The following is a 20,679-nucleotide window of genomic DNA, read 5'->3' as shown; positions in this document are numbered from 1 at the left end:
TTCTGTGGTAAATAAGAGGAGACAGTGTTTATCTTGTGAAAATCTGTATTACAAGAGAAAATCTAATTGATCACTTTTGGGAGCACAAGAGAGCTCATGTGAGATACAGAGAAAGTTTATGCAATGGCAATAAAACAGGAGTGAAGAAAAACTGTCCTTCAGGGCATCCTGAGACAACGCCTCTTTCTTTTATTCTTACTTGAAGACCATGCTTGGAGACATGCAGTAGGAAGGAGGTTTGAGCTTAAGAAAACAGAAGCAACATATCTGCTAATGGGAAAGTATACCAGGGTTGTGTCTATTTCTGCTTTGACATTCTTATCTCAGGTAAGTCACACTGGATCCTCACTTGTGTAGACTAATCTAGTGGAAAACCAGAAAGAAATGAGGATTGTAAGATGAATTCAGGTGTATAATATAGACTATACAAAGAATATCCTCCTTATGAAGAGGAAGGAGAGGAAACGCAGTTTATGAATCTGGCTACTTTGTGATGGTAGTGTGAAAACAATGTTATATTGTAGCTCCGTTAAGAAAGAGAATGGCAAAGATTTGACAGTGGAGGAAGTGATGAGACTAAAGTTGGAAATAAAAATCAGTGCAACCTCTCCACACCTTGACTCTTTTCTCTTCAAAGGTTCCTTGCATGCAAATGCAGAAGAGCTGTACAAATGCTGACAAGTGAGTATATGTGTGTGTGTTTGTGTATATGCACACATAAAATGTTATAAATACAAAAGAAGATTGTAAATATATATGAATGAAATTTTACCCCTGTTTTGGACATTTGAGAAATTTGGGGATGCGCTTTTGTCAATTGGCTCAGTATTTCTGGGCATGTAGAATGGACTGAAAATTTCAAAACTTATTTTTTCAATCAGTAGTTGAGTGTGAGATCTTCCCCGAAAACTGAGTACACAGATTCCTTTTGCCAGCTCTATTTTCTGGAATGTTTTAAGGGGATACACAGCATCACATTTTCAATGTGCAGTCAGCGAGAACCAGTAGAGAAGAGAAACACAACCATCTTTTTTTACTTATTGCCTACATTTTTGTTTGGAAGGATGTGGGGCTTCTGGATTTTGTTAGAATCTTCATTCTACTCCCATCTCCATATCTGAGCAATAGCATTTTTCCTGGGGTTATCATAACACCAACAGTTCATCTACCTGGTAGAATTAATGATACTTGAAATCTATGAATTTGAGAAGAATATTTCCCATTTTCAAAATTTCCATCACAACTTCTTTTCGTTTCCTTTGAGCTACTTCATGTATGTCAGATGTATCACTTGGTGAGTGCAGCATCTTCATACCATGCACAGAAGAGTTAACCATGAATAGCCATGTAATGGTCTGGATGTCAAGAAGGACTTATGAGGAACAATCACTAGTTTTCCATTCCATCTTTACAGGTGTTTCACCTATATAAGGGATGCATAACACAGTGACTTGGTATTCGTTAGCTAATCAAGTATGTCTGCCACAAAAATTAATGACAAGTTACTTTCTGTAGTTGCAGTTCCTCTATCAGGCTTAGCAAGGTCAGCTGAAGCTGAAGAAAGAATGTTTTTGGCTTAGAATGGCTGGAAGATTCTTCCTTTGTTGCTTAGGATTGGATATTTTTCTCCCTCGTTGCCGGGGAAAACCAGCCAATACAATTGATATTGTATGAATTGAGTTAATGTTCTGTTTATCTGGGGGATTCCAGAGGGCAGCCTTATATATATATATATATATACACACATAGACATACATAGACATTCATAGAAACATACAATCTTCAAAATTCAGCAGGAGGACAGCAGTTGTGATGGATTGCTTAAAGCAGTTAAAGGATGTGAACTAATTTTCCTTTTGTCTTGGGTTTTACTGCTGCATTCTGCTTAATATCTGAACACTATCAATAAACTATCAATAAACTCCATGGAAGCCTCCTAGACCCTGAAACAGTGTCTGACTGCTGTCTGACTGCTGTGATAGATTGGATGAGGGCTAACAGATTGAAGCTTAATCCAGACAAGACAGAGGTCCTCCTGGTCAGTTGTGGGGCCAACCGGGGTATTGAATCATAGAATCATAGAATCATAGAATCAAAGAGTTGGAAGAGACCTCATGGGCCATCCAGTCCAACCCCCTGCCAAGAAGCAGGAATATTGCATTCAAATCACCCCTGACAGATGGCCATCCAGCCTCTGTATTGGGTGGCAACCTGTGCTCGATGGGGATACACTCCCCATGAGGGCACAGGTCCGCAGCTTGGGGGTCCTCCTAGACTCAACGCTGTCTCTTGATGCTCAGGAGTCATCAGTGGCCAGGAGGGCCTTTGCACAATTTAAACTCGTGTGCCAGCTGAGACCATACCTCGTGAAGTCTGACTTGGCCAGGATGGTCTATGCCTTGGTTACATCCAAATTGAACTATTGCAATGCGTTCTACGTGGGGCTGCCCTTGAAGATGGCATAGAAGCGCCAACTGGTACAACGGGAAGCAGCCAGGCTCATTACTGGAGCAAACTATAGCAAACTATAGGGAGCATACAATGCCCCTTTTAAAACAGCTTTCAGCTTCACTGGCTGCCAATAAGTTGCCGAGCCAAATTCAAGGTGCAGGTTATGACCTATAAAGCCCTGAATGGTTCAGGGCCCGCATATCTTCATGATCGCATCTCCCAACCGGTGCAAACTTTAAGATCTTCCGGGGAGGCCCTCCTTTCACTCCCACCACCATCACAAGCATGGTTGGTGGGGACAAGAGAGAGGGCCTTCTGAGTGGTGCCCCCCTCCCCGTCTTTGGAATTCCCTTCCTGGAGAAATAAGACAGACCCCATCCTTCCCCTCCTTTTGTAAGAGCCTGAAGACCTGGTGGTTTAAACAAACTAGTCCTCAGACGACTAGTCCTCAGACGACTAGTTCTAGCTCTGCCCCAGACACTGTTGAAATTGACCATATCTTTTTCTCCCAATTATCCAGTTCACATTCTTCTATTAGGCCCTGGAAATGTACAGCCATAGACTACCTAATTTCCCGGGCCCTCTAAAATCGCACTAGCTCGGCCCGGCCTTTTAAACTGCCTTGAACAGGCAGGATTATTTAAATATATGTGCTATTGTGGTTTTTAATGCTTATATTGTCTTGTTAATTTGATGTTTATGCTGTTTTCTTTGTATGTATTGATGATGTTACTTAGAAACTGCTCTGAGTCCCCTCAGTGTGGTATTTAAACAAAGTTTTGTTGTTGTTGTTGTTGATTCATTTTAATGGAGCTTCAATTTGTCTGGAAACTGTGTATTGGGCCCCTGAAATCATTACAGCCACCACAGCTACGTTGCCATATATTAGATGCTACCGCAAGAGATTTTGTATATGAATCACTTTGGGAACCAGTTTGTTGTTTTTCATTTTGCTGAAACAAAAGGTTAGAAGTCATGAAATAAAATGGATAACATTTACAGGACTTATAACATCTATCCAAAAGCAAATAAAATTTTCAGTAAAGCCAATCTAAACAATTTGGTTACTTGTCAAGTCTCGAGTGAAGAAAAATCATGCAATCTCTTATCTGAATATGAGCCATTTATTTCTGACAATAATATTTTCTCAACTTCCTTTCACATTTGAAGCTGTTCAGACACAGAATGGGTGCAGCTCTGGTACATCTGGTAAGTTGGAGAGGGTGAGCATCTGCATGTATAGCTTCCATTTGTGATGCTTGTTTTGGTAGGGATGGGATGGGCACACAGAAAATGGGCATGAAATGGTGATTGTGAAATTTCAGATGAACTCTTAAGACATGGTGGGGGTGGCGGGTGGGAATAATGAGTCAATAATACACTCCCATGGACTTTTTCTAATTGTGGATAAGTAGGTCATGTAGTAATTAAGAGTTATAAATTTGGCTATGGATTGGCTTCCTTCTTTTTGAAGGTCAAAATAAGTGAGGCCTGGTGCTGAAGTCGAAACAGGTCATTGGTATTCCTTGCTTCTTTGATTCCAAATTTTCTTCATGACATGCCAGAGTTCATTTGGTTCTTTCATAGTTTTTCTCTCCTCAATTACACTAAGTAACACAATTTTTGTTCCTGGGTTATTAATGTCATTTCCAGATTAGTTCTACCATAAAAACATGGGGAAACTACAAAAACTTGAGACATCCTGTAGCACATTTTGCTATAGTTATTCAATGAATATCTTAAAGAGTCTCAATCAATTCAAGATAGTTTATGGCAGTTACAAAAATGAAGCTTCAAGGGTATAACAACTACTTTCAAAGTAAGTTCTGCACAATTAAACAGGAAATAACACTTTCAAACCAGGAACAGACATTTATTTCAAATTTTGTTACATAGTGTTACAAATATCAGTAAAACACTACACAGAAATATTCATCATGCATCATGAAGGGTACTTCTTTGTAGTGACTTACTAATATATATCTGTAATGTGGGTGGGGAGGAAGACAGAAGGTGCAAATGAACGGAAGGAACTATTCAGTCCTGAAACCTTTTTAGACATTCAAGTAAAATGAGAATTTCCTCAAAAAGGAAAGCGAAGAAGTGAAATTATATGTATAGCTGTAGAACATATTTGAATATCTCAGGTTTTATACTGACACTTTTTAGTGTGCCTTCATAGTGTCAGGTCTACTTCAATCTTCTTACTTTCCAGGCTTGTCATTGCTATTTGTGGACTCTTCCTCTTCTGTGGCATAGCCTGCCTCTGTGTGCGGTGTTGCTGTCTTAAGTGCTACCATGCAAGAGAAGAAACAAATCATCCACCCTATGAGGTCACAGTCATTGCATTTGATCGAGACAGCAGCACCCTTCAAAGCACCATAACTTGTGAGTGGCATAACTGTGTTCAACCCGGAGACTCAAACAGGAGAGTAGAAGCAATCCTGGAAGGGAGAGGTAGTGGTGGATGGTTAACTCGCAAACTTAGCAACGAGAACTTCCTTTCATACAATCATAGAATTGGAAGAGACCCCAAGGGCCACCCAGCCCAACCCCATTCAGCCAAAATAATCTGGTCAAAAAAATCTTTGGACACCATACATTTTGATGTAGTTGGAAGGCATTTGCTACTCTGCCTTCCACAATAAAATGTTTCTGACAGAAGGCAGTCTGGTGTAGCCTCCCTGTGGCTAGGAGTCTCATTATATGGCGGTGCAGAAAGTCTTTGGATAGCTCCTTTGGAGCCTGGAAGAAGACCAGAGAGTGATTCATTAACATAGTGACATAAAGTGCATCTACACTGTAAGATTAATACAGTTTGACACCATTTATGACTATGGCTCAATGCTGTGGAATTATGTGAGTTGTAGTTTGGTGAGGCACCAGCACTGTTTTGGCACAGAAAGTTAAAGACCTTGGCAAACTGCAGCTCCCAGGAGCCATGACATTTAAAGTGGTTTCAAATGGCAGGAATTTTAGTGTAGATACACCTATAGAAGCTATCCTCTCACACTAGCTTAAGAACATTTAATAGGTATCTGAAAGTAGTTTCATTTATCAAACACTATTATTATTTTACATCTTGGGTTGAATTTTGTTGGCTATTTTGGACTTTTTAATGTGTTTGGTTTGCCATTTACTTACAAAACATATTGGTGGTTTTTTTTTTTTTACAAATCTTGTTGAGCAGTCTTATATAATTGTACTGTAATTGTAATTGTGCAGTTTAAAACAATCTGAATATTGAAAAAGCCCTTCCCTTGATTGTGGGTCAAAATGCTGTCTTTAATGCTTCTGTTCTTTTCTCTCTATTTTCAGCCCTCCAATCAGTGCTTGGCCCTGCTGCTATGAGAATACTAGCAGTAGCTCATGCTCAAAGTGCTGTGCAAGCAAGATCTCAAACTGCTGGAACAGAGACACCACCAGTGTATGAAGAAGCCATCCACATGAATAGATTCACTGTGGCCAGAAGCAGAGAAAGACCCCCTGAACTTCAGCCAGTGTCAGAGGAGAAATCGACAACCAATGTCCATGAAACCAAATGAGTATAGCCAGTAGGGGTGTGCAAATGTTCTTTTAAAATTAGTTTTTCAGATCAAATTTGTTAGATTTGTGCATACGAATCAATATTAGAAACATGCAGGAAAGGTGTGTGTGTGGGGGTGGGGGGCAGATTTAAGAATTGAGACACTCACCAATCATTTTTGTTAAGATTCTGTAATGTTTGGATGTCTCCTGAGGTCAGTTTAATTTTCAGTATAAGCATTAAGCAACATTGGTAAAGCCAAGAAAATATAAAGTGTTTTAAAAAACCAATCCTTTATCTTTCGCCCTATCTCCATAAGCAAATATACTGGGGGCGGGACTAGCAAACTTGGGTTCTACCCAAGTTTGCTAATCCTGCCCCCAGTATCTTTGCTGATAGTCAGAAAGAGACTTGGCAGCCTTTGGGGCGAATCTTCTACAGACTCTTCTATTTTTGTAGTTAAATGTAGTGTCATGTAATTTTGAATACTGTAATTTTCTAGTTATACAGTGCAACAAATAATTTCATGAAGAATGCAATGTACAAGTTCATAGTAAATGTGACAAGAAAAAAAACCCTGAAATATGTGTTTCTTCTCTATCCTGTACACTTTACACTGACAGATGCATCATCCTCATTTTGAAATCCAGCAGGACATTCCATGAGAGCCATGCCATGTCAACATGTTTTCAAATTTTATGCCCATTTTCTTTTCCATTTGGAAAAAAATAATGAAAACTATCAAAATGCGACCAGTTTAATTCAACAAGATATTTTTAAAACTTGGAATGAGTAACTGCAACCACTCAATTTTAACTACTGTAATGAGCAATGGGAACAGTGACTATTTAAACCTAATTTTCCAAGTCCTGAGAAATGTGGCTGGAGAATCTCAAAGAATACATTCAAGTAGGTAACAGTACTGGCAGGAAATAGTGTTGTCCTCCACACAAGACAAAAATTATTATTCAAATACAATGTTTTAACTGTAATATTAGTTTAATTAATTATTAGACCATAGGTCTTTCACATACTGGACAAATAAATAAATACATTAAAACCAGATTATTAATACAATATAAAATACACCATTAAAACACAACATAAACCATTAAAATGCTACATAAATCAAAGGCGAGCTGCACCCATAAAATACTACCAGAGGCGGCCCTAGGTAATTTTCAACGGTAAGCAGACAGTATTTTGGCGCGCCCCCCCCCCAACCAATCACTAATATATATTTTCTGTTTGTCATGGGAGTTCTGTGTGCCACATTTGGTTCAATTCCATCATTGGTGGAGTTCAGAATGTAGGTGAACTATACATCCCAGTAACCACAACTCGCACATGTCAAGGTCTATTTTCCCCCAAGAGCGCCTCAAGAGCGCCCCTGGGCAAAATCAACTATACTGCAAATGCTTACTTTGCATAATGGGTTGAGCCGCCCCTGAATACTACATATGAACTAGCTTACGCATAGTTAAAACTGAATTTTACTTCATTTCTATTAAAACTTAAGCAAGGAACACTTTTGATATAGACCACACTATGATTAGATAAAAGCACTCCCAGAACAGTTGACTGCAATATCAGAAACTAATATTGCTGCCAGTATTTTTAGTTTTGAGTGGGGCGGACTAATTTCCAGAACTGCTTCAGAGCACATCAATTTCTGGCCGATGGGTATTGCATGTATACGAGACTCAATGTAATCTATGACATGCCACCTGCCCAGAATTCAGAAGTGATATATGACCAATTGTCTCATTGACAGCTTGATCTACAGGAGTGCTCTGCACAAGAAATGAGATCTACATGTCCCCAAACGTTGCTAAATGTTATTGCTCACACTAGTAGCCCATGTCTGGCTTCATATTGGTAGGCTAAATTAAGAGATCTTTGGACTAACACCCAAATATCTACTTGTAACTAGAACTGTTAGCTCTAGAACACCATTCAGGATGATATCCTTCAAACCTATCTCTTGGGATGTTTGCTACTTTGCTTGTGAAGGTGGAATATGGGCAAGTGGAGGAGGAAGGTGACTAGTGTGGGCAACAGTAGAAAGCACCAGATTTGTGATGTTCCTTGAATAGAACAGAGGTTTGCTTGTGAAGAAGATTTTAGTGCTTTGAGATTAGAGTATGCAAAAAGGGGAAAGGAAGATAGATATTCACATGCTTCAGTTGCTGTTTTTAATTCTTTAGCCAGTCAGAGAGACTACTTAGGTCTTCCAGTGATTCAGCTGGAAGGGGCAACATGATTCTTCAAACTAAGAATTACTGTTAGGAATTCCCCCTTCAGTTCCTTATTTTTTTAAAAAAATGTTTTAATTAAATGTCAGCAAAAGCAGACATCACCAAAAGGAACAAAGATAAAAGATACACTTGAACCAAATAAACATAACAGAATCAAATTAAATAATAACGAAGATACTACTTCCATGTCTTGTTTAGATTTCCTTTCCTTTGAGGTAGAGATTCTTTCTTAATCTTCTTGTATTCCATTTGGCAAAAAGAAAACTTAAATGCTTCAAACTACAAGAAAGGAGATTCCATTTCCTAACTGTGAGAGCTGTTCAGCAGGAGTGTGGTGGAGGTGCCCTCTTTGGAGGCTTTTAAACACAGGCTGGATGGCCATCTGTCGTGAGTGCTTTGAATGCGATTTTCCTGCTTCTTGGCAGGAGGTTGGACTGGATGGCCCACAAGGTCTCCTCCAACTCTATAATTCTATACTTTTTTTAAAAAATTTTTTTTATTAAGGTATTTGAAAGTAACATCCAGGCCCATAGCCAGGATTTCGATTCGGGGGGGGGGGGCTGAATTTCTTTCAGGGGGGGTCGGGGGGGCTGAGTTTTGGGGGTGGGCTGAGTCTGAGTGAAAGAGGGTCTACCCTAGCAAACCCTTTGTATCGTTACCCCAATACCCCCATGCATATGGGATATATTGAGTATGGTGATCAGATCATGATATGAATAAACATAACAGTTTAAATAATGCACCAGTAAGGCCTTTTCGTGAACCACCATGAGAATTTCGGGGGGGGGGGGGGGCTGAAGCCCCTCAAGCCCCCCCCCCCCCCCCCCGCTACATGCTTGGTAACATCAAAAGAGGGAGAATAATAAAAAGAAGATAGTAAAGTAGGAAAGTAAACAACCCCCCCCCATTCCCCCAGAATCAACTCTATGATTCTATATTTAATGTTATTTTTATGTTCACAGAGACTACTACTGCTTCTTTATTTCTCCTAACTTTAAAGACTTCTTTTTTTAAGTCCTTTTTATTTCCTATATTTTGTTTACTATTCCCATAAATTCACCATTTATATTTTATTTATTGGTAATTTGTTTCAGAAAAAAATCTCTAAGAGTTGTTTTTTTCTTTCAAATTATTCTTCTGTATTCTTAAGGTATTTTGCAGGAAAAAATAATTTACACACACACAAAACCTTGCAAAAAGAATGAATTTGCGCAGAAAACTGTATTTTAAGATAAGCAAGATGGCATGCAAAACAGGTTTTCACAGAAACATATTTTTAAAAAACCTCAACTTACTCCAAAAATGGTTGCAGTTAGGCATTTTCTCGTTGGGTGTCTTGATGTGCTGAGAGAGAGAGGATCCTTTATGACAACTAGACAACTTGACAACTATTTTTGACATTCTAATCTATTGATTAGATTGCCTGCATCGTGAAATAATGTTGAGGCAATGCCCTTTTATGAGTTTGTGTGGCAAACATTCAGACAGAAGAGGGCAGAAGAACAACACCAATAACAACAACCGTAACAACAATAATAATGATGATTATGTCCTATTGATTTTGTTTCATGATTGCATACGTTGAATTGAAACGATGGGATACATACTCAAAGTAAAATTCAATATGATATTAATAGTCTCCTTTCTCTGCTGTTCTGAACTTTTATATTTCCTCAACATGATGCTATTTTCTGCATGATGAGCATATCAACATGTAAAGAAAACATTAAGCCATTTCATAAGTGGGTGTCTGTTAGGGTGGCCCAATCACACATCCTTTAAGGCAGTGGTGCATGACCCTCCAGATATTTTGGACTTCAGCTCCCAGAATTCCTGACCAATGGACAAGCTGGCTAGGACTTCTGGAATTTTGAATAACAAACACCTGGAGGGCTTACAAGTTGTGCACCACTGAATTAGGATGAGCTGGTCAAGAGCCAATATGCCATCTGAGGACAGGACCTCTAAGAGTTATTTAGACTGTGGTGCCCAGAATTAGACACAGTATTCCAGGTCTAATCAAAGAAGAACAGAAGGACAACCATTACTTTCCTTGAGCATAGTCTAGATCAAGGGATTGAGATGCAAGACCTCAATCATGAAAACCAGGTTGAAAGCATCTGAGTAAGAATTAAGGGAACAAGGACTGTAAAAGATATAGTTGTGGGTGTCTATTACAGACCTCCAATTCAAATGGAAGTACTGGATGAAGCTTCCTTGACCAGATGACCAAACATGCAGAAAGAAGAGACATAGACATAATAGGGGACTTCAACTATTCTGATATTTTTTGGAAAACAAACTGCCAAGAGTCCAACCAATTCCTCACTTGCTTTGCAGACAATTTTATTGTTCAGAAGGCAGAAGAGGCAACAAGGGGATCCACTATTCTGGATCTGATCCTAACTAATATTGAGGTTCTGGTCAATGGAGTGGAATTGGTGGGATCCTTAGGTGGGAATGACCACGTGCTCCTAGAGTTTGTGATACAAAGGAAGGATGAAACTAAGAGAAGTCAAGCATGCATTCAAGACTTTAGAAGAGCCAACTTCAGGAAATTTAAGTAAATACTGAGCGTGGTTTCATGGACAGGAGTACTAAAAGGGAAGGGAATTAATGATGGGAGAAGTGTAGAAGTGTAGAACAACAAGAATGGATGTCCAAAGAACTTTTATTTGAGCTAAGATCTAAAAGAGACATGCACAAGAAAAGGAAAAGGAAGAAAATCACAAAAGGGGAATTCAAACAAATAACCAACATATGTAGAGAAAAGGTTTGTCAGGCTAATGCACAAAATGAGAGAGAGATTAACAACAATAAAAGGGGGGGTCCTTTGGTTATGTCAGTAGAAAAAGGAAGAGAAATGAAACAGTAGGGCCTCTGTGAGGAGAAGGTGGTGAAATGCTAACAGGCGATAGGGAAAAGGTAGGGCTGCTCAACATCTTCTTTGCCTCAGTCTCCCAAAAGGAGAAACAATGCGCCAGGAGAAGGGGGCAGCAGGAATGCCAGGAGAGGGCCAACAGCATGGTAATGGCAGTGCAGAATAAATCCACTATCTAATTAATTTGCCACAAACCAGGGATTTCCTGGTTTGTCGTGAATTGTGAGTTGGCCAGAATGTCATCTGGACAGCCCCTTTTTTATTGTGGAAGTTTCCGCAATAATGGGTCTGTTTGGATGGGTGGGCCTTGGATTATCTCAGTCCACACTGCCATAAATTCCAGTTCAAAGTAAGAAATGTGATATTTTATTCAGCTGTGTGGAAGGGGCCTTAGTTGCTGGAAAATGGAATTGTATGTTTATATTATTATGAGTTATATATAAAATTATAGAATCATAGAGTTGGAAGAGACCTTGTGGGCCATCCAGTCCAACCCCCTGCCAAAAAGCAGGAAAATGGCATTCACAGCATCCATTTTGCAACAAAAAAAAATCTCAAGCAATATGCAATTAAAAATAAATGCTATACAAAAAGCAATAAAATTAAAAATCTATAATCCATTTTAAAAGCTGGTTCTCTTTCAATGAACCATGGGCCCCTTCCACACAGCTGAATAAAATCCCACATTATCTGCTTTGAAGTGGAATATATGGCAGTGCGGACTCAGACAAGCCAGTTCAAAGCAGATATTGTGGGATTTTCTGCCTTGACATTCTGGGTTATATGGCTGTGTGGAAGGGTCCATGGAAAGTGACACCACTAACCACTCCATAAATGAGTACCTAAAACTAATTACTTCTAAGATCTGCTTCACTCTGCGCCACCCCCCTGGTTATTAATCTATTTGGTCTATCTATTATTGCCTATTACTTGTATGCAATGTAATTTCTAGCAAACACACATTTTCTTGACTTTTGTAGGCGTAGAGTCTTGTTTTTCAACTGCATGTTCCAAATCCTGTTTGTTCCAGTCAAAGCTGGATATACCTCTCCTCCCTTGATTAAGTGTTTCTTGGAAGCCTTGAACTTAGTGACCTGAAGGAAATGGAAAGACAACTGGGCCTATGAACATGCAAATGATGAATTCAAGAATGCCTTCAAACTAGGAACAGACTTTCCCAGCATCATGCAAACAACCATTATTTGCCCTGTGTGGCATAGAGCAACTTAGATAATATACCACTTTACTTTAGCATGGGCACCACATAGACACTAGATGTCAGCCATGTCCCAACCTCAAGAGATTTCAGACTTTTTGTGCATTTTTCAGTTCTTTGATGATGGTGTATTGTATATTGTGTGTGCATATTTGCCTTTAAGTCACCTGCCAACCTACAACAACCCCATGAATTTCACAAAGCTTTCTTGGTCAAGGCAGATGGTATGCCAGTTCCTTCCTTGGCATTTGGGGCACATCTAGGTTAGTGTGGCTGTCAGTCAGCCCCTCGGTGTATAAACAATGCATGGAGATGATCTGGCTTAATCTGGAGAGGAGGCAACCTTAACACAACTTCCTCCTGGATTAAGCTAATTCAGAGGAAAACCTGAATCCTGAGCTGGGATTTATGGGTTTTTTCCCCTCTAAAAACAGGAGAAAGCCCGGCAAGTTCTTAAATGGAAATCTGAGCAAGAAAGCTGGGCAAGTTCTTAAATGGAACCAGCTACTGGGCCACTTCTTCAATGGACTCAGTTGATGGGCAACTTCTTAAACAGAACCAGCTGCAGCAGTCTTTGCAGCTATCCTATAATCCAGGTATGGGCAAACTGTTTTATGGCATTGAATTTTGCCCTGTAAACCACCTTGAGTCGCCGGAAGGCTGATAGAGTAAGTAAGTAAAGGAAGTAAGTAAGTAAGTAAATAAATGTTTTGGACTTCAGCTCCCAGAAATCCCAGTCAACTTAATGGCAGTTGGGAATTGTGGGAACTGAAGTCCAAAATACCTGGAAAGCCAAGGGTTGCCCGTGCCTGTTATAGTCCCTGGACTCGGGTAGCCTGGAACACAGGATAGCAGTTGCCTCCTGTCCCTCCACCCATTGCCAACCACAATACCCCCACCTGCTTCATTCTTGGGGTGTGGAAAGACAACCATATTTGGAACAGTATGTGAAATTTACACAACAGGAACATGGGAGAGGATCTGCCACTTTAAACAAGTAATATGATCAAATAATGTAAATCAAGGAGGACGCTCCTTTTCTCACCTATAGTATGCGTTCAAAAACAGGGCAGAAATAGGGGATCTGTGGTTGCCTAGGTGACATTCTAACTTCTAGATAATGAGGATATAGCGGGGGGAGATTTTCTTCTCTTCATTTTCATCACGTTATAGGGAAGAACCATGGCAGTATGTATGGTATCAGATTGCTATCTGTGGCAGGTGTTAGGAGCAAGACAGGTCAAATGCAGAAATAAACACACACCTTCATCAGAGTATATATGTGTAAAAATTGTCAATGAGCGTGTTAGCCCCATATTGTAGTCTATGAGGCTGAACCCTCTTCTCCTATCCTTAGAGCAGGATCATAGAATCATTGAGTTAGAAGAGACCACAAGGGCCATCCAGTCCAGCAAATATTGGACTAATTAAATATTGGAGTAATATCAGGGTGAAAGCATTTCCTTGAAATTTATACACATTTTGACCAGAATCATGGTGGCAACTTTTCCTAGAATAAATGCATTGGATCAATTGAATGCATCATGTTTATCCACAACTCAGCAATTGGTCCTATAGATCTATTCTAGACGGAACTAAGCAATTGGATCTAGGTGTGGAACATGGCTTCTTATGACGTCATCATATGGGACTAGATTCAGTGGCAAATGCCGATCTGGTCCTGGTCACCCACAGAGCCGATTGACTCTGATCACATGTGATGCCAGCTCCGTGAGTGAAGGAGGGTTGAACCGGCATGCCACCATCCTGGCAACATGGGAGGCTTCCTGTGTTGCTATTTCTTCAATGGGGGAAGCAAGGCACACCACGCTTCCCCCTGTGTGAAGAGCCGCCAGAGGAGCCTGGTGAAGCAGGGTGCAGTGGCTTCCTGACGTGAGTGATTTATGACATTGTAGTTAGGACTATATAGGAGGCCAGGAGTAGAGGCTCTTGTATTCCGAACAAAAAATCCCTCCCTGTTTCTATGTTTCCAGGATTGTAGATGTGTAACAGCTGACATTTCAAAGAAAGAAGGCGGCGGGGGGGGGGGGGGGGGAAGGTCCCACAAAGAACAGGTGGGAGGGATGGTGGCCATTGCCTAGCTTAAAGTGTGATTTCCCACTACCTCTGAGGATGCTTGCCATAGATGCAGGCAAAATGTCAGGAGAAAATGCCTCTAGAACATGGCCATAAAACCTACAACAACCTAGTGATTTCAGCCATGAAAGCTTTCGACAATTGAAATTGTTTTCCTTTGACCATAACATGACTCATGAGAAAAGAGGATAATGACTGCTAAAGTGGAGGGCAGGAGGAAAAGAGGAAGGCTGCATTCCAGGTTGTTAGATAAGTCATGTCCTGAGTCTGAGCAAAATGGGTGAGGACAGGATGATTAGGAGAGCTCCCATTCTTAGGATTCCTATAAGTTGCCATGATTCATAACACAGCTCAACAACAAGAAAAATGTATTGGTGTCTTGGTTTTTTAGGCCTGTTCCTAGAGTTATTTGGAGCAGTGATTCAGATACATTTATTGAATAGACAGCATCAGTTGGCCATTACCCAGGGGACACCCAGATGTTTTGCCATTCTGTGGGAGGCTTCTTTCATGTCCCCGTATGAAAAGCTGTAGCTGACAGACAGGAGCTCACCCCACTCTCCGAATTCAAACTGCCGACTTTTTGGTCAGAAGTCCTGCCAGCACAACGATTTAACCCAGTGGTTCTCAAACTAAGGCCCGGGGCCCGGATACGGCCCTCCAAGGTCATTTACCTGGCTCTCGCTCAGAGCCAACCTAAGTCTTGAAAGCACACAACAACAACAATCCTATCTCATCAGCCAAAAGCAGACCCACACTTCCCATTGAAATATTAAAAAGTTAATATTGGTTAAAATTGTTCTTCATTTTAATTATTGTATTGTTTTAAGAGTTTTTGCACTACAAATAAGAAATGTGCAGTTTGCATAGGAATTCATTCATGGTTTTATTTCTCCAAATTATAATCCGGCCCTCCAACAGTTTGAGAGACTGTGACCTGGCCCTCAGTTTAAAAAGTTTGAGGACCCCTGTCTTAGAATGTATGTCATGATGGCATACATTCTGTATCTCAAAAACTGGAGCTGATAGGAGAAAATTGGTGCCATTTTGGAAATCAGCAGGTCAAATATACCCAGGAATGAGGTTACTGTTTGAGTCACTGAAATGTAAGTGGGCCAGAGAAGAGGAGGAGAAATAAGAAGATCTTTGGGATCTCTGGGATGCTTTTCTCTGGGAAGAAGTATATCCCGCTCTCTGGGAAGAAGTATATCTCTGGTGGGAATGAGAGAGAGAGAGAGGGCCTTCTTGGTGACTGCCCCTCAATTCTGAAATTCCCTTCTGCCAGAGAAGTTAGAATGGCCTACTCCTGGCTATCCATTGGGCAACAAGGTAAAATCTCTTTATTCACACAGGCTTTTAAAGAATGAATTTTTAAAGATCCAGGCAAAGGGTGCTGTGGTTTTAGCAAGAAGAAGAAAGAAGAAAGAAGTAGTAGTCGTTCATTTTTCTATCCTGCCTCCATCTCCCCGAAGGGACTCGGGGCAGCTTACATGGGGTCAAGCCCAGGGCAAAATACAATTAAAAACAGAACAATGGCCAGTTAAAATAGCATAAAACAGCATAAACAATAATAAACAAACAACAGCAAACTAATTTTTGGAGGAGGGGGGAAAAGGGAACTATTCAAACTGGTTAAAGGATAGAGTGGTTCAAAGGTGGATAGAAACGTATAATAGCATAGGAAATAGCATGGAAACAGAGCAATTTAACAGGATCGGTTCAGCTTAACTCATATATATATATATAGAGAGAGAGAGAGAGAGAGAGAGAAATATAATATAGGAATTCAGGTCAAGATTTAGGTCATGATACAATCATTTGTCATAGGGGTCGTCAGTTTCAACAGTTTGTTTTCAATTCCATCAATATTTAATTCTATTTTAAGCTTTGTATATTTTTAGGTTTTAAATTATACTGATTTTACTGGAAGCCACTATGGGCCTCTTTCTTTTAGAGAAAAAAAAACCAGGATGTAAAGAGGAAAAAGAAGAGGAGGGGGAGAGGAAAGAATAGGAAGATAAAAAAAAGAGAAGGGAGGGAAGAGCAAGAGAAGGGAGAGGAGGAAGGAGTAGAAGAAGAAAAAGAAGGGAAAGGAGAAGAGGAGAGGGAGGAGGAAAGAGAAAAAGAGGAAGAAAAGGGAGGGAAGCAGAAGGTAAGGGGGAAGGAGAAAAAGAGGAAAGGAGGGGGAAGAGGAGGAGAAAGTAAAAAAGAGAAGGAAGAGGGGGAGAGAGGAGGAGGAAGGAGAGGAGAAAAAAGGTGGAGGGGGAGGAGGAAGAAGAGGAAGAGGGGGGAAAGAAAAAAAGAGGAAGAAAAGGGAGATAGGGAAGCAGAAGGGAAGGGGGAAGGAGAAAAAGAGGGAGGGGGAAGAGAAGGAGGAAGACGAGGAAAGGGAAGAGGAGGAGGAAGGAAATAAGAGAAGGAAGAGGGAGAGAGGGGAGGAGGGAGAGGAGAAAAAAAGGTGGAGGGGGAAGAGGAGGAGGAAGGCAAAAAGAGAAGGAAGAGAGAGAGAGAGAGGAGGAGGAAGGGGAGGAGAAAAAAGGTGGAGGGGGGAGAAGAAGAAGAGGAAGAGGGGGAGGAAAGAGAAAAAGAGGAAGAAAAGGGAGGGAGGGAAGCAGAAGGGAAGGGGAAGGAGAAAAAGGGGGAGGGCGGAAGAGGAAGGCGGTGAAAGGGAAGAGGAGGAAGGAAATAAGAGAAGGAAGAGGAGGAGAGAGGAGGAGGAGGGAGAGGAGAAAAAAGGTGGAGGGGGGAGGAGGAGGAAGAAGAGGAAGAGGGGAGGAAGGAGAAAAAGAGGAAGAAAAGGGAGGGAAGCAGAAGGGAAGGGGGAAGGAGAAAAAGAGGAAGGGGAAGAGGAAGAAGGGGAAAGGGAAGAGGAGGAGGAAGGAAAAAAAGAGAAGGAAGAGGGAGAGAGAGGAGGAGGAGGGAGAGGAGAAAAAAAGGTGGAGGGGGAGGAGGAGGAAGAAGAAGAGGAAGAGGGAGGAAAGAGAAAAAGAGGAAGAAAAGGGAGGGAGGGAAGCAGAAGGGAAGGGGAAGGAGAAAAAGAGGGAGGGGGAAGAGGAGGAGGAAGGGAAAAAAGAGAAGAGGGAGGGAGAGGAGGAAGAAGAAGAAGGAGAAAGAAAAGGTGGAGGAGGGGGAGGAGGAGGAAGAAGAAGAGGAAGAGGGGAGAGAAGAGGAGGAGAAGGTTGTCAAGGCGACTACGCAGGGCAATTAACAAGGATGGAAACGTCTCTTGAAATGCAAACAGTGGTTAAGCATGACCTTGGCAAATACACTCGAGCGGCTTATATTTATTTTTTAAAAAACAACTTCAAAACAAGCAAATCCACAGAAATCCTCGAGAGCCCTGTCATCCTATGTCGAGGTCGTTGTTTGGTGGTGGTGGTGTTCCGAGGCTCAGCCTTGGGGCAGAGACGATCCCCCGACCTGGGCAGGCGCAGGCTCAGCAGGGACAGCTCATTGGCCAAGATGCGTCCGGGCTGCACCAAGGAGCCTCGCCTAAGCCTCCCTGCGTCACGCGGCGGCGGCTGTCTCGACGTCTGTCTCCTCGCGCTCCTCCCTTTTGCGGCGCTGCCTAGACCCGCCTTTACGCAGGAGGAGGGAGGGGGGCAGGGGGGCGTGACAGCCGCATGTAGGTCGCCTCAGAAGACAAGCCATCGATCGAGAGGGTTGCTGCTGCTGGGTCATCCTTACAAAACATCCGATGAAGGGAGCCTCATGCGGGCCTCCATGGGCTGGCAGTGGGGTCGTGGGGAGCCCCTTCTAAACAACCTCCCCTCCTTGGCTTTCAATTACAAAGGCAACCAAGGCGTTTCGGCCCCGTTGTTGTGATGAATACCCCACTTTTTCTCTCCGTAAGGAGACTCCAAGAGACTTACATTCAGGCCCGTAGCCAGGATTTTGTTTGGGACGGGGGGGAGGCTGAGTCTGAATGAGAGAGGATCTACCCCAGCAAACCTTTTGTATCGTTATCCCAATACCCCCATGCCAGAGGCGGCCCTAGGTAATTTTCAACGGTAAGCAAACAGTATCTGGCGCCCCCCCCCCCCAACCAATCATTGATATATATTTTCTGTTTGTGGTGGGAGTTCTGTGTGCCATATTTGGTTCAATTCCATCATTGGTGGAGTTCAGAATGCTCTTTGATTGTAGGTGAACTATACATCTCAGTAACTACACTTGCCGCACTTGCTCCCTTGCCTGGCCCGCTTTGGGTCCAGAGGCATGCCTGAAGACCCCGGTGTGTGCACCAAAAGTCACCTCTTCTCCTGACTTTCTCCTCAGCCATTGGGACCCAGAGAGGGAGAGGTGGAGATGCCCACCTTTCCTGAAGGTAGGTGCAAAAACAAAGGAGGGAGCGGAGGTGGGAGATACCTCCAGCCGGAGGGGCTCTCTCTCTCTCTCTCTTGGTCCCAATGGCTGAAGAGAAAGTCAGGAGAAGAGACTTTTGGTGCGCACGCTGGGGTCTTCAGACACTCCTCCAGACCCGAAGTAGGCCAGGCATGGCGGCTCCGCTCCTTGGCCGACCTGCGGATTGGGGAGAGGAGAGGAGGCGGGTGGAGCGCCGGGGATCAGGAAAGGGAGCCGGTCATGGGGAAGGGATCGAATGCGGAGAACAATTGAGCACTGGCTCTGCTTGTGCACCCGGTGGCCAGGTGGAGCAGGAAGAAGAGGGGCTAGGCGAGGCTCAAGGGCCCGGCCCCTTTGGGAAGAGGATCGCCCGGCAGCGAGGCAAGAAAGCCGAGGCTCCCCCCGGACTGCTAGGGCTATTGTGAGCTGAGGGGGCGCTCCTCAAGTGGCAGTCAAGGGGCATTTACAGAAGCGCCTCTGTGCCCCTGGCAAAAAAAAGTGTTCTGCGACCACTTACTTCGCGTAATGGACGAGCCGCCCCTGCCCCATGCATATGGGATATGAATAAACATAACAGTTTAAATAAGAAATGTTATTTATTTACTTTCATTAACAATATGTATAGAATAGAATCGTAGAATCCAAGAGTTGGAAGAGACCTCATGGGCCATCCAGTCCAACCCCCTGCCAAGAAGCAGGAATATTGCATTCAAAGCACCCCTGACAGATGACCATCCAGCCTCTGTTTAAAAGCTTCCAAAGAAGGAGCCTCCACCACACTCCGGGGCAGAGAGTTCCACTGCTGAATGGCTCTCACAGTCAGGAAGTTCTCCTCCGTCACAAGCACGGTTGGTGGGGACGAGAGAGAGGGCCTTCTCGGTGGTGGCCCCTTGCATCTAGAACATCCTTCAAATGCATTCAAATGAAGTCCAAGAAGTCCAAGTCCAAGAATAGGTAGAGAAGGAAGAAGAGAGAGAAAGGAAGGGAAAGAAAGGTGGGGGTGGGGGGAGGGAGGGAGGGAAGAGAAGGAAGGAATGAGAGAAAGAAGAGAAAGAGGGAGGGAAGCTTAGCCACAGCCACGCGTGGCGGGTACAGCTAGTAAATAAATAAACAAATAAATAAATGGACTGTCTGCTTTCAACCGGATTAAAGGGCAGTGCAGAAGGGGCCCAAATCATCTGATGCGGCCCTCCCGATGCTGGACTACAACTCCATGCCTTGGTCACCTCTAGATTGGACTACTGCAATGCACTCTACGTGGGGCTGCCCTTGAAAACGGCTCGGAAATTCCAACTGGTCCAACGGGCAGCAGCCAGGATGTTAACTGGGGCTCCTTACAGAGAGAGGTCAACCCTCCTGTTCAAGGAGCTCCACTGGCTGCTGTTTATTTTCCGAGCCCAATTTGAGGTGCAGGTGCTTACCTACAAAGCCCTGAACGGTTTGGGACCATCCTACCTGCGTGACCGCATCTCTTTCTATGAACCCACACATTCACTTTGTTCATCCAGAGAGGCCCTGCTCGTGATTCCGCCTGCATCGCAGGCGTGCTTGGTGGAGACTCGAGACAGGGCCTTTTCCGTGGTGGCCCCCCGACTCTGGAACGCCCTCCAAAAGATCTTAGACAGGCCCCTACATTGGCAGTCTTTAGAAAGAACTTGAAGACCTGGCTGTTCCGATGTGCCTTCCCAGATTAGGAATCTCCAATACCAAGTCCCAGAAGCACTTTAGTAGAACTAAGATTGCTGCACACCGCACACTGCACTTACTTTATAATCCTACATACCTCCTGCCACATCAGCACTTTTAATCTTGTACCCATTACTCTGGACCGGCCCAGTTTTATAGTGTCTTGATGTATTGTTTATTGCTTGTTGTTAATATTGTTTAACTGTTTTTAATTTGCTTT

General features: G+C 42.7%; 1 protein-coding gene across 1 annotated transcript; it reads left to right on the top strand.

Annotated features, from left to right (window-relative positions):
- Nucleotides 1-246: 246 nt before the first annotated feature.
- Nucleotides 247-6,321, top strand: TMEM52B (transmembrane protein 52B). Its single transcript, XM_060760892.2, has 5 exons — nt 247-327; nt 638-681; nt 3,622-3,660; nt 4,667-4,839; nt 5,770-6,321. The coding sequence occupies exons 1-5, from the start codon at nt 274-276 to the stop codon at nt 5,994-5,996; spliced, it is 537 nt and encodes a 178-aa protein (XP_060616875.2). The 5' UTR covers nt 247-273; the 3' UTR covers nt 5,997-6,321.
- The last annotated feature ends 14,358 nt before the right edge of the window (nt 6,322-20,679 follow it).

The sequence above is a fragment of the Anolis sagrei genome, chromosome 2 (assembly GCF_037176765.1).
Source record: "Anolis sagrei isolate rAnoSag1 chromosome 2, rAnoSag1.mat, whole genome shotgun sequence".
Classification (NCBI taxonomy): domain Eukaryota; kingdom Metazoa; phylum Chordata; class Lepidosauria; order Squamata; family Dactyloidae; genus Anolis; species Anolis sagrei.
This window is presented reverse-complemented; position numbering and strand designations above follow the sequence as displayed.